This window comes from Tyto alba, unplaced genomic scaffold (assembly GCF_018691265.1).
Source record: "Tyto alba isolate M040663 unplaced genomic scaffold, T.alba_DEE_v4.0 Super-Scaffold_21, whole genome shotgun sequence".
NCBI lineage: Eukaryota > Metazoa > Chordata > Aves > Strigiformes > Tytonidae > Tyto > Tyto alba.
In genome coordinates, this window is record NW_024881295.1 from 21,330,075 (window position 1) to 21,343,594 (window position 13,520).

The following is a 13,520-nucleotide window of genomic DNA, read 5'->3' on the forward strand; positions in this document are numbered from 1 at the left end:
AAGGGTAATGGTATATATTGTGGAATAATTTTTTAAGAAATTTGATTCTTGTTTCTTTCTTCTGGTGGTTTTTGTTTGTTTGTTGTTGTTGTTTTTCATGTCATTCTCTGTCCAGTGATAAAAAAATTATTACTCAAAATTTATGTGGCAACCCATAGTTGAGACAATTTGATATCTTGTTACGGTTTTGTAGATTAAGCATGTTCTGGTAAAAACTGAAGATTTAATTATTTTTTTAGCTTGAAAAAGAAATCTTGCATGTATTCTCATTAACATTTTGAAAATATTATTCCAGCTGTGTTGGGGTGGAGGAGCACCATGCTGTTGATATTGATCTGTACCATTGTCCCAACTGTGCAATTCTCCATGGACCCTCTCTAAGTAAGTATGGGTTAATCAGATTTTATTTTACACTTTCAGTCTGTTTTCCTTCCATGTACAATTGAAAAAGACTGTTCAGCAGAACATTCAAGATGAGTTTGATTATTTAGAAGGTACTGGTTCTACATGGCTAACTCTGAGCTGATAAAAAAAAACATAAGGCAAACAAGCCATCCTGAAAGGTTCCTTGATCTGGAGATGTAGATAGAATATAATATAAGCCACTGCTATAGATTAGAAAAATCAAAGTGTACAGAGCTGGAAGAAGACAATCTGGACTTGACAGAGTGTCAGTATGAAAACTAGAGAATCATCATGGGGTTTTTTTTGTTTGTTTGTTTGTTTTTTAGTTTAGTCTGTTTGTTTGTTTGTTTGTTTTTAAAGGGAACACCCAAAAGACGGCTTAAGGTTCCTGTATTTTAATCATCAAAATTCTAATACCTGGGAAGGCAATTTTGGGAAACTGTAGGAGTTAGCTGTTTTACCTTTCGTGATGTTTGTAAGCTCTATGCCACAACAGTCCAGTGAGATCTGAGAATAGGAACTTCCTGTAGGGTTTTGATTTTGTTTTTTTTTTCGGTTGGTTGTTTGGGGTTTGTTTGTTTGTTAGTTTGTTTGTTTTCCTATTTATATCCTTGAGAGTCACATAGCTCCAAATTTCAAGTTTCTGATTTATAAGCAAGTTTCCACCACCAGAAGAGTCTGTGAAACAGAGAAGCAAGAGACACCTCTTCTTTGGTTCTCCTTTCAGTAGATACATTTGCTGTAAAAGATGAAACAGTTTTTGTCTTTCTGTAACTACTGAAAGGATATTCTGTTATCCATCTCCCTAGATTTTTGCCCAATGCTGCTGTTCTCAAAAGGAAACAATGTAAAAATGAATTTCACCTTTCCAGTAATGAATTAAGTTTCTGTGTTCAGATCTGGAAAATGTTTATATACACTGTGTTAAAGAACCTCCAAGCACTAGGACACAACGGTCATTTGTGTTTTCTAATGTGGTGTTTTTTTGTTTATTTATTTATTTTTTTTTTTTGCTTGAAGACCACATAATGATTTATAGTCAGCAATGACTTAAGATCTAGAATCTTTTCAAAGCTGAATTTACTTTACCATTTAGAAATCAGTTTAAAACCACTGCAGCCTCAGTGGTAGTCTTGTGGAATATGAACAAAAGGATAAAATGTCACTTATTGATATAATTAATATATGTTGCATGATACGTATCTTGTATAGTATGTGAGTTCAGGGTTAGCTACTTTAGGTTAGGGGCTAAAAATGAGATAAATGCTGTTTTGCATGCTTGTAATTTTTAGTATTCAGGTTGTTTTCAGTTAAAAATCTTGTCTCTCCTGGAAATTAGAATACAGATAACAGCCCTTTTCTTTCCCTCCTGCCTGTTTTTTTCTGTGGAATGGTGGAGGGACTAGGAGGAGGAGTAGAAGGGGGACCACGTAGGACTTTCAAAATAATAAACTAGTAAATTTAAAACTTCTTTTCTTGATTTGGGAGAACTAGTATACTTCATTGTGATGCCTGTGAATAACTTTCCTTGTCATGTAGAGGCTGCTAGCTCTAATGCAAGCTCTGTCTCACCTGCAGCAATTTGACAGTGAGATAAGAGTGATTTTTGTGTTGGAAGTCTTTTCAAAAAGCCAAGAATCTGCGGTAAAAATTATCTTTATTACATCATATTGCCTCAAGTAAGTAGATCATCTAGATTTAGTAGAAGCTTCAGACGTGTCACTTATCAGCACAAGCAGAGGTGATATATTGAAATATGCCTTCACCTGGAAATTTATTAATTGTTCTCAGCTAAGCTGTCAGAGTCAAATCTATGATAGCTTGTGGTTTGGGCTCCACTTACTTTAGTGTTTAGAGAGACTGATAATGTCTCGTGACTTCAAGTATTGCAACAGTGCTCCAGAATACTTTAATCATGTGAAATATGTGTGTAAGTAAAAAAAGCATTTTTATTTACAGCTTTGTATTCTAAAATCTCCTTGTCTAGAGGAATTTTGAAAGAGACAAAAATTCAGCTGTTTGATTTGAGAGAGCGAGTATATTTGTGATTTCAGCAGACACTTGTGTATATAATCCCATTTAATCAAATGACTTAGTGCAAAAAATTTGCTAAAAATATACAAGAAACGCATACTTCATACTATCAAATGGATGGTTACTTTCAGAATCCTACAAAATTAATTATGTAAAAGTTCCAATAATGAAAAGAAAGCTACTGCATGGTTAGATGTAAAGATCAAATTAACTAATCAATTTCTTCTTGTATTTCAAACAAAAAGAAATCTTCTTCTTGATTTTGAAGAGGAACAGTTTTACAAGACCTTTAATAAGCAGTCGTGTGTGTAACGTGCTAAATAATTAATCCTAAAATCCTAAATAATTAAAAAAAAAAAAAGAGCGATTTTAAAAAATAGTAATACACTGTGGAGTTTCTCAGCCTGTTTGGTTTGAAGTCTGCATGCTATATTTTATTATTTTAAAAGTTTTCTCAATGAACCTTAAGTCTGAAAACTCTCTGTTTGGATGAACGTTGGGAGTAAGGTCTGCCACCAGACTCTAGAATCCAGAGCTTTAGAAGAACGCGAGGTGCAGTAAGTGTTAACAGGACTGTGATTGCCAGGACATTGCTTTCTTAATCTGATTTTACCTTCTCAAATTCTGTAAATACACTCCCACCTATTTTTTTTGACTGTGTTAGTAATGACAGTGTTTGGTCTGAGCCGACAATATGAGACGATGTACCAGGCCCTAGAAGTGGTATTCTGTGATTTATTGTACGCTTCTTAAAATTTTTCGGTCTTCGATCTTAAAAATGCTTAGAGATGCTTCAGTGCTTAGAAAGGCAAGAAATTTCTCTTGCCTTTTTGGTCGCTGGGAATCACCTAGAGGACTGCTTCCAAGGCTTGGGGCCTCACTGTAGAGGTGTGCACGTCTTGGTGGTCCCCATTTGAAGTCTAGCGTGTGAGCTCTGAGACAGACAGACCAGCAGCGCGAGAAGGCGGGGAACAGTGTTTGCCCAGAGTCGGTACAGCTACAGGCCCGTTGTGTTGAGAGTATAAGGAATGTAATTTGAAATGACTTCCTGCTTACTTTTCACAGAAACTTCCAGCACGTTCCTTTCCTTTTCTCAACCCCCCTGCAACTGTCTAGTGTACTTTTAGTGTGGGTATTTGTAGTGTTGTCACAGCGGGTTGTGCCTCAGCTTTCAGGAACAGCAAGGGTGAACGCTAGTTTGGAGTGATTGGGAGGGGAAGGTATTATATGTGCATTTCAATTTATGTAGCATTTCTTAGCTTGTTTTAATTTATTTGAGCATGAGGATCCATTCAGTGAAATTATTTTTCTTGCAACTGTTATAGTAATGTCTTAAGGGGTTATAAAAGCTGTAAAATAAAGAGATACATAAGGGGGAAAAGGCTTCGTTACTGTTTTCTGTTCTTCAGTGTTCTCTTACTTATGGAAGGATGATGTACATTGACAAGTACTAAGTAAAAGAATGAGTTTAATTTCTGAGTTTTAAGTGTTGGAAAGACAGTTTTTTAAAAGTTGGTTCTGTGCTATAAAATCTCTTAAGCAGCTGTATCATCTTACAATTTTAATGAGCTGTTATAACAGCAGTGAATTTATGAGAAACTACTCTGTTGCAAATTAGTATTAGCCATTAATTTCTTGTATTGTTATTTATGACTGCGAAAATAGCTTTGAAAACTTAATAAACCTGGCTTCATTATTTATAAAGTTTTACTGTATTTGGATAGTTGTCTCATTAAGCAGGCTCTTCAGCACTGGTTTTCATGTTAGCAAATAGCTGTAAATGTCAGTTTGCTCTCTTAAATGTCTTCTAAAGGGTACATTTTGTCATGCCTGTAGGAAACAGCTTATCAATAGGAATAATTACCTCTTACGTGTAATGACTATAAGATGTCAGTTATTCTTATATAACCAACTGTTTTCCTTGGATAAGCAGCATTTTTTTTTCTTTTTAGAAACAGATTTTATTTTTTTTTTTCCTCCTAAATCCTTGGCTTCCCGTTAGCTGTGTTTTCATTATTGCTAGCACTTTTGTAGGTTTTGGTATCATTGTGACTTCGGTAAGCTTAAGAATGATCTCTTTCATAAAGTTCAAATTTGTATTAATATAGTTGTTTAGCTGAGTGTTGTATATTTGCATTGCAGGCTGTTATGTATACACCTGTAAAACAACATTTGTGTTGACAAATAACAGTAGCTTTTCCCTCTTCTGTGTTTCCTCAGCAGATGTGACTAAATTTCTGCTTCATATTAGTGGTTAAATTATAGATCTGGCCCCGGTGTATCTTCCTGGGGCAGTCATCCAGTGGCAACTGTCTAAAGCTGTGGAGCAGAGTTTGGCTTTTTTAGGAAAAAAAGAAACACAACCTAAAAATTACTGTACCCTTAGTATGTTTTTTAGTGATGGTAAGTCAGTAGAAAGGTATGAAGTTCAACACTGTTGGAGTTTCTTTCCCAGGTGATGAGGTGGTGGTCTTTTTTGCTGAGGAACCTGCTGGGAATTTAGCAGGGCTTCTCAGCCTGTTGAATGTTTGAGGACATGAGATACAGGTTTATTTGCATAGACAAAAAGTGCTCCAAAGTGCATTTTGCTAACAGATAGATGATACAACTGAGGGCTTCCTTTCAAAGCAGTAAGTTTATGTTCTTTATAAATGAAGATGGAAAAGGAGTGGTTAGTGAAGATGAATTACTGAAATATCATGAAATAATGGAAATTTGAAGACAGGCAGTAAGTTCACCAAATCTTAAGTCACTTTGTCCTCTGCTTCACTTAAGGCCAAAAAATGAAAATGAGGAGGCTGCATACACCTTACAGTGTTCTAAAATACAGCCTTTCAATATATAAAGGGGGCTTAGAAGGAAGAAGATGACTTTTTACCAAGGCCGGTAGCGGCAGGAAAAGGAGTAACAGCTTTAAACTGAAAGGGTGGGTTTAGGTTGGATATAAGGAAAAAAATTTTTACGATGAGGGTGGTGAGATGCAGGAACAGGGTGCCCAGAGCAGCTGTGGCTGCCCCCTCCCCGGAAGGGTTCAAGGCCAGGTTGGACGGGGCTGGGAGCAACCTGTTGGTGTAGGTGATCTTTAAAGGTCTCTTCCAACCCAAACCATTCTATGATTCTGTGAAAACAGTTTTTTTTAATCATTTGTGTATCTGTTATTTGTCGTGGGGAGACCAACACAACTATTTTTATGAGAATGTCTAGCTTTTCCTGTGCCTTGGCCCTTTAAGTATAACTGTTAAAAATGCAATTTAGTTGCTATTGAACTATCAGTTTCAGATTCCCCAAATTGTAACAGAACATTAATTTATCCTTTGTTATTTATTAATATGCTGTAACACTGCATTAAAGCTTCAAACCACTCAGAATGTGATTGTTCTGGGGTGCAGTGCTTGTGCTGTATGTATTGTGCTTACACAGTAAAGATCAAACCTGTCCAGAATTGTTATGGAGACATAACCAGTGGATAAAAGAAAGGTGGTTTGGTTTCAAACAGCATATGATAGTGAACAGTAGTAATATTACCAGATTGGATATAAGTATGCTTCCTATGGTGAGATAGCACAATGGGATTAGATCCTGTTAATGCTGTGTTGATACATAAAATGAAGTCTGTGGAACTTGAAGAGGTACGATTCTTCTGTTTATTAAAAAAGAAAAAAAAAAAGTTTGAGCTTTAGGAAATTAAAATTCTATTTCTAGTTTTGTTGCTGACTTTCTAGATTTGGACAGCTTTCAGGCTGCTGCTGTTTACTTGTGCTGCACTGAATATGGAGTTTTAAGCAGTGTATAATGTGCACGGAGGTTCTCACGTAGAAGGAGCTATAGAAGTGTAGAGGATCACTGTCAAGTGTCCTGAGGATTTTGTCTGTTACAGATAGGCAGAGTGTCACCGGCATAAACAACAAGGTTTGTTAATCGTAGTAATGTGATTGAGGCATGTCTGGCTCTCTGATGGGATGACTGTTAATCTGAGCCATCTGATTTAACCAATTCAAAATTTAACCCTTCTGAACTTTGTAGTGAAGAAGAGGAGGAACTGGCACAGACATGACTACACAGAGTTGGATGATGGTTCCAAACCGGTGCAGGCGGGAACACGGACCTTCGTTAAACAGCTGCGGGCTCGCTCGTTCCCAAGGTACTGAAGCTTACACACGTTTCAGGGAAAAAAACAGAGGAAACATTGTTGGCTGAGTGTGTTTTAGGGGAGGCGGCTAACGTTTCTGTGCTTGAGAAGTTAGGGTTGATGATGACTTCCTCCTCCTTTAGAATTCCACCCATCCCATCCCTGTTTCAGATGGACACATTTGCCTTTTCATGTGTTAGCTTCACCTGTTCAGCTCTGCACTGGGGTATGTTGTCTGATGGGACTGCTGCAGGGTGATGTGAGGAGTTTTGAGCTTTTGGGTCTTCGTACATTTTTGCAGGGAAGTGGGGACAGTAGCATGAGTGGTGTTTTGTTTTTGTTTTTTTTTTTTCTTTTTTTTATGCCTGAACTGTCAGAATGTTGTCTATTCCTCTAGTCCAGGAATAGTCCTCAGTTTCATTCCAAATAATATAGAACATTTATACAAGCTATCTATTCTCACGTGGTTTAGAATAAAGTGTAGAAACGTGGTTGTACTTTCATCCTGAGCTGTCTGTGATTTGCTATCTCACTGAAACATAATGACCTACAATTCTTTAAAGGAGTTTGCTGTTGCTGTTACTAAAATGTACTTTAATGCCTTCTCTGAGAATTCCTTTTTCCCATCCTTTCAAAGTACTGTGTTCAATCATATAGAAAGACTATGAGTTCTCAGGTTATGCATGACAGTAAATGTTTTCTTACTGGTTTAGGTAGTTTTCTTTGTCTTTTAGTTAAATGCTTAATGTAATAGTACTGGGTCTGCTTCTTTTGGATTCAGGTGTAGCCATTTCCATCTGTCCTCCCACAAACTGTGACGTAATTTTTTTTCAGCAGTGCACGCAGGATGCTTTTCTGCTAATATTCTATTCTTTCTTTCCACCAGTGCTGATGAAGTAATTTTGAAAATGCATGGAAGCCAGTTGACACAAAGATACTTGGAGAAACATGGGTTTGATGTTCCCATTATGGTTCCGAAATTAGATGGCCTGGGGCTCAGACTTCCTCCGCCAACTTTCTCCGTTTTAGATGTGGAGCGCTACGTAGGTAAGAGTCACTCTGGTCTGTAAATTGAAATAAATTTCTGCATGATTATAAGAGCTCCCAGGGTGCTAAATGTATATTCTAAATTGAAGACTACCAGAGAGTAAAATTAAAGCTATGGTTTTGGGTTTGTTTTGTTTTATTTTGGTTTGGTTTGGGTTTTTTTGTGTGTGTGGTAGATACGTGATAAGAGTACAGCCTTACTTTTCAACTTTCAAACATGTTAATTTTGGTGCAAGGGAAACATGGAATGCTGGGGTTTTTTTCTGCAACGTGTTTGTAAACCAATGAAGTGTTATGACTTTTAAGAGTGATTCATTCAATCCCCAGAGAGCACTCTTATGATCAATAAAGTTTAATCATTGGTTAGGATATTGCAAAACTTAATGTTTTGGGCTCAGTACATTGGCACTTCTGAATTAAATCCTCCCTGGAAGATTTCCTACCTTGGCTTCCTCTGGCAGGAGAGCTAGATCTTCCCAAGGACCATTTCTTTCTTATCAGATCTCTTGATAGTCTGTAGTTGTTTCAGCCTCATGTAAGTGTGCAGTACAGAGAAATAGAGACTGAGCCAATTGCAACATGACATTTCCTATAACTTATAGTACAGTTGAGAAGTCTGGATATGGCTTTGTGTGTCGTCTTGTGATAACCTAATACAATGATGTGTGCTGAAAGTAGGTTTTCTGTCCATCATTTTCCAATGGCACCAGAATATAGGGAATATGTAATATATGGAATGTTAACATTATGATGATTGTAAACAGTAATATGTTCTGATTTAAAGTATAATTATCATTTTGGTAGTTCTGAATCTTTCTTTTGGAATACTGCCTCCTCAGATTCAGAGAGAAACTTGATCTTCTCATTCTCATACATATATTTTGACCTACCAAGTTCTCCACTTTAGAGAAAAAATTGGAATGCCACAGATTTACCTTTCTATTGTTGAAATTAAAAAGAAGAAAACTGAATAAATACTATTCCAACTGGAATTTATCAAGATGATGCTAACTTGCAATTTAAAAATAATTATGTTTATAATGTGCATCTAGCTGCGTTCCAGCATTCAAAAATGAATTGTCAAATTTAACCATTGTATAACTAAACAGACATAAACCAATTACTATTAAAGTGTTGTCATTAGTCCTGTCTCCTGGCTAAAGATTGCTTCTTGCTTGTCTAATTCTACAGATGTATCACTTTAAAACACATGATATGTAAAGCAATCCTTGTTATCTTCAGAAATGAAGCATATGCATGACAATTACTCAGTGAAATTACTGTGAGCTTAAATGATATGCACGTATATAAGGAGGATGGGGGTGGACTTGTAGAATGCTTGTGAAGGAACACCTGCATAGTTTCTACTGTTAATAACTTAATAATTATGGCACAAGTTTAGTTCAATTTGTTAAGAATTACAAGCAGTAGGATTTATTATTTGTAAAGAATTCTTGGTGGTCCTCGTGTTAAATATTCAAGTGCTATGGTGATGATTAATAGGAAGAGTGAGGAATAGATATGCCTTTAACTTTTTCTACACTGGTCTTCCCAACTGCAGCCACAAACCCTTTTTTTTTTTTTTTTTTTTTTTTAAACCAACCAGTTGCAGTTATTCTATACTGCTCTTTTTGGTTAACCGCAGAGAAGATTTATTTCTAGAGTGTTTTCAGTTCTGTCCATAGCTGATTATAGCAATTAAAGTTAGACCTAATAAAAACTTGGTTTATACTGATCTGTCTCTGTTCCAAGAGAATACGGATAGTAGTGGAGTTTTTGTTCAGAAATGTTTTGATAAAGGCTGGAAAAAAGTTAAATTTCTCTTAAACACCTTAATTGGCTCGTTTTATCTGTGCTAGGTTTAAGAAAGTCATCCTATTTTTCACAGGTGGCGACAAAGTGATAGATGTAATAGACGTAGCAAGACAAGCAGACAGTAAAATGAAGCTCCATAATTATATTAAATATTTCACAAATCCTGACCGACCAAAAGTATTGAATGTGATCAGCCTGGAATTCTCGGACACAAAGTGAGTATTGACTTCAATTCCTTAAACATAGGATGTGGTTTTCACTAAGCTGAACAGTGTGTATAGGAATATAATGTCTGTAGTGGGAAAGAATGGAGGCTGTGTATTTTATGTAGACAGCTACTGTGATGTAATGCGGATATAAAACGTTTTTATTAATTCATAAGTAATAACTTTGTAGGAAACAAAAATTTAAAGCTGTCACTTAAAAAGAGGTACGCTTACTCTTGCTTATATTTATGATTCTTTTTTGTTTGTTTGTTTTAAAAGGATGTCTGAATTAGTGGAGGTACCAGATATTGCCAGAAAGCTTTCATGGGTCGAAAATTATTGGCCAGATGATTCTGTCTTCCCTAAGCCTTTTGTTCAGAAGTATTGCTTGATGGGTGTCCAGGACAGCTATACTGATTTTCATATCGATTTTGGAGGAACATCAGTTTGGTACCATGTTCTCTGGGTATGAGGGCTTCTTGATTTATGACTGTGCAAGCCGATATTTGTTCAGTGCTCAGCCTTCTGCCGTGGTGTTATTACCTGTATGAAATTTTGTGCTTAAAAAGCTGGGGGAGAAGCTTGAAAGTGCATTACTGATCATTGGTGTTGCGTTTTTATGCTTTTGTTTTAGCATGCTGTTGGTGACTTCTAATCTAATTGGCTTATTGATCATTTTAGTAGACTTGTAAGTGATGTAGTGAGGTTTTATTATGAAAAAATGAATGAAAATCATTGTCATACTCAACCTTTTATTCTTCACAAACTTTGACCATGTATACATCATAGAAGAAGCAAAGTGGTTTTGTCTTATGTTTTCTCATTTGGCATGTATGCACATATCCATAAATTGTGTATCCAAGCTGGAATTTGTTGTACTCCAGTGAAAAGTCTCGGTAGGTTTATTTGCTTCTTTTACATCACAATACACCAACTAGTTAGTGTACTGTTGACTAAGCTTTTGGTGGATTACAATTGTGAAACACTGGGGCTAGGAAGCCCTAACATTCCATAGTGGAAATATGGAATACTTACCATTTAAATCAATCTGTTACTTCATTAGGAATCACTCAGAAGTTGTAGGATGCCTCCAGGAGGACATTAATTTATTTGTTTGATATTTTTGTTTAATAGGGTGAGAAGATATTCTATTTGATCAAGCCCACTGATGAAAATTTGGCTCTGTATGAGTCTTGGAGTTCATCTGTCACCCAGAGTGAAGTATATTTTGGGGACAAGGTCGACAAGTGTTACAAATGTGTTGTGAAGCAAGGACACACTTTATTTGTTCCAACAGGTAAGATTTTACCCTTCTTACTAGGACTTAACATGTTTAATCACCAGGAATTAAGAGTATCCTAAAATGATTGCGTTGTCAACATTTGGTTTCTCCTGAAATTTTGGATAAAAGAGAATAATAAAAAATTTAGAAATTTAGATTTTTCAAAACAAGTAATTAGCTTTTTAGATTGTCTGACAGTAATAACAGTTATCAGGGAAAGAAAGGGCGTTTGCTACCCAGTTACAAGACAACAAATTAAAGCTTAATTTGGATATCAGGGAGATAGTTCAATTCATAGAGCACACGTTGTTCACCATTTGATAGATACCCAGACTGAATTTTTATCTTAGTTTTATAATACAATTTTGTTTTTACAGCTTTTGAATATTGCAAAACCTACTAGGCAAAATTATTACAAAAGCGTCACATAAACTTCTTATGCTGTAGGCTAGAGGATTAAAAATAAAAGTTGTATGGAGTTGTTTGCTGACAGAAAAACAAACAACAACAACAAGAAATCTAAACTGTGGTGGAACCTGTAGAGACTCTCAGAATCAAAATGAAAGTGCCCCTAAATAAACTTTAGAATATATAATTAAAGTGTTAATTAATTTTATAAAAATAAAAGGCTATTTGTAGACATAGTTTATGAAACTGTATAGTTCAGAAATTCATTTTGACAGCTTTCTTTAAAAATGATGCAGAGGCATGGTCATCTTTGATTTTCTTTAACAATGTTTCTTGTAGCCGTCACCTAATATTACAGGACATTTTTAAGAAATGAGAAACACCAAAACAGTTACACTTCTTTATTTAAAAAAACACAGAAAAATCTTCTAAACAAAACACACACCCCCCATCCCCCTCACCCCCCACTCCCAAATACCATAAATTTTAGAAGTCTTTAACAAATCAAATCATATTTTGCTGGGAAAGCTAGTGCCAGTTAATTTCTTGTCTTTTCACTTTTCCAGCCCATCCATATAAATACTTTTTATTATTTGATTATTGAAGATTTGTACTGGGTACCATCTTTGGGGATGGAAACTTTAAATAGACAGAGAAGGAAAATGGTCCACAATTCTACTTCTGGAATAAGCCTTGAAGATTATGTTCAGTACCTTGTTCCGTCATGAACTTCCTAGAGGGACTGCTGTGTTTTTCTCATAGCTCAGTTCTCTACCTGTGAGGTTTAGTGTTCTAGTTTATGGCTTGTGCAGAATGAATACTACATGTTGAGGAGCTATATATGCACTTAACATTCCTGAACACCCAGGGCTTTTTAAAACGATATATTTTTGGCGAGAGATTACATTAATTTTCCATTTATCGAACAGTAAGGTGTAACATCTGTGACTAAAGAATGCAGAATTAAAGAATGAAGAACTTTATTGTGACCCACAGATTTGAAAATAGTTACTGCTTCCCAAGTGATCAGCTGAATTTGAGCCCTCACTGTAATGTGCCCAAAAAGAAAAGTATCATACAATTATAATTTCTAGTGTATACACGTACGATGATACTTTCTAATGTAAGTGTCTACACAGACATATATGTGTATGCACATATACATCTTCATATACGTATGATCGAGTATAGTGTAAGAATCAGTAAATTAAACTAAGTTTCAAGACAGGTGTTTAAGAAATAGGGAGTTCTCTAAGACTGATTAAAGGCTTTAGAAAAACTCTTATCTCTGCTGAAAACCACTTTTGCTGTTCCTGCTTGCACTGATGCTAGGGGATGTCATAATTATTTTATAATCTCTGAAATACGTTCAGAATAGACTTCTGATGTAAAATTAATCTTGCATGTAGATGAATAGTACCTACTGAGAGGCTCTTGAGAGTTATATAAATACTACTCAAGATAGTCTTTGTGGCCTACACCAGATTTTCTTGCCTTGTTATATAGACCTTGGTCAAAACTACAGCATAAAAATAGCAAGTAGAAATGTAAAAAAATGAAACCCTATAGTTGATAGAGGTATGCCATAAAAATCCTGGGTGTTGATGCAACGGTGACCAGGCTTTGTTGTCTGTTTTGTCAGTGTCTGGGGAGATGGGTGTTGAGAGGATTGAAATACACGTACTTCTTGGAGAGTCAGAGGTACTCATCTACTGTGATGATGATGCTAAGAGTGAAAAATCGAAATCTTATTAAGAAATGCCAAATGCACTGGGCCATTTTCTTTGCACTGCACTTCTCGAATAACAGAAGTAAAACTGAACAACGCATAATATTAATTTGAAAACCCCCTTAGGTGGCATGTGTCACTGGATTCTGCATTCTCTCGTACACTATTCTGTAGCTTCATTCCCAGGCTACATAGTAGGCATGTTGCTTAGTCAGCATAGCTGCTAGGTTTCAGGTTTCTTTACGTGTGGGACCACAACAACTAGAACTGGTTGTTCTTAACTGAATGAGGGCATGGATTTAATGGTAGTTTGCAATATATAGTTGCCTGTGATTTGGTCTGATCTTGCCTCCAGTTGGGGAGCTTCCTGTGTTTGTACATCTTGCCTACGCTCCGTCAAACGATGAAGTGATCTGCAAGTGTATGGCAAACTCCTCTTTTGTCAAAAGATCATCTGTATGCATG

At 36.0% G+C, this 13,520-nt stretch overlaps 1 protein-coding gene across 2 annotated transcripts in view; it reads left to right on the forward strand.

Annotated features, from left to right (window-relative positions):
- KDM7A (lysine demethylase 7A) overlaps positions 1-13,520 on the forward strand; it is a 69,334-nt gene that overhangs the window by 27,078 nt on the left and 28,736 nt on the right. For both annotated transcript variants that reach the window (XM_042795335.1, XM_042795336.1), the window contains exons 2-7: positions 296-381; positions 6,463-6,580; positions 7,455-7,615; positions 9,504-9,645; positions 9,916-10,102; positions 10,771-10,933. In XM_042795335.1, coding sequence (XP_042651269.1) covers positions 296-381; positions 6,463-6,580; positions 7,455-7,615; positions 9,504-9,645; positions 9,916-10,102; positions 10,771-10,933 — 857 coding nt within the window. The remainder of the gene's footprint in view (positions 1-295; positions 382-6,462; positions 6,581-7,454; positions 7,616-9,503; positions 9,646-9,915; positions 10,103-10,770; positions 10,934-13,520) is intronic.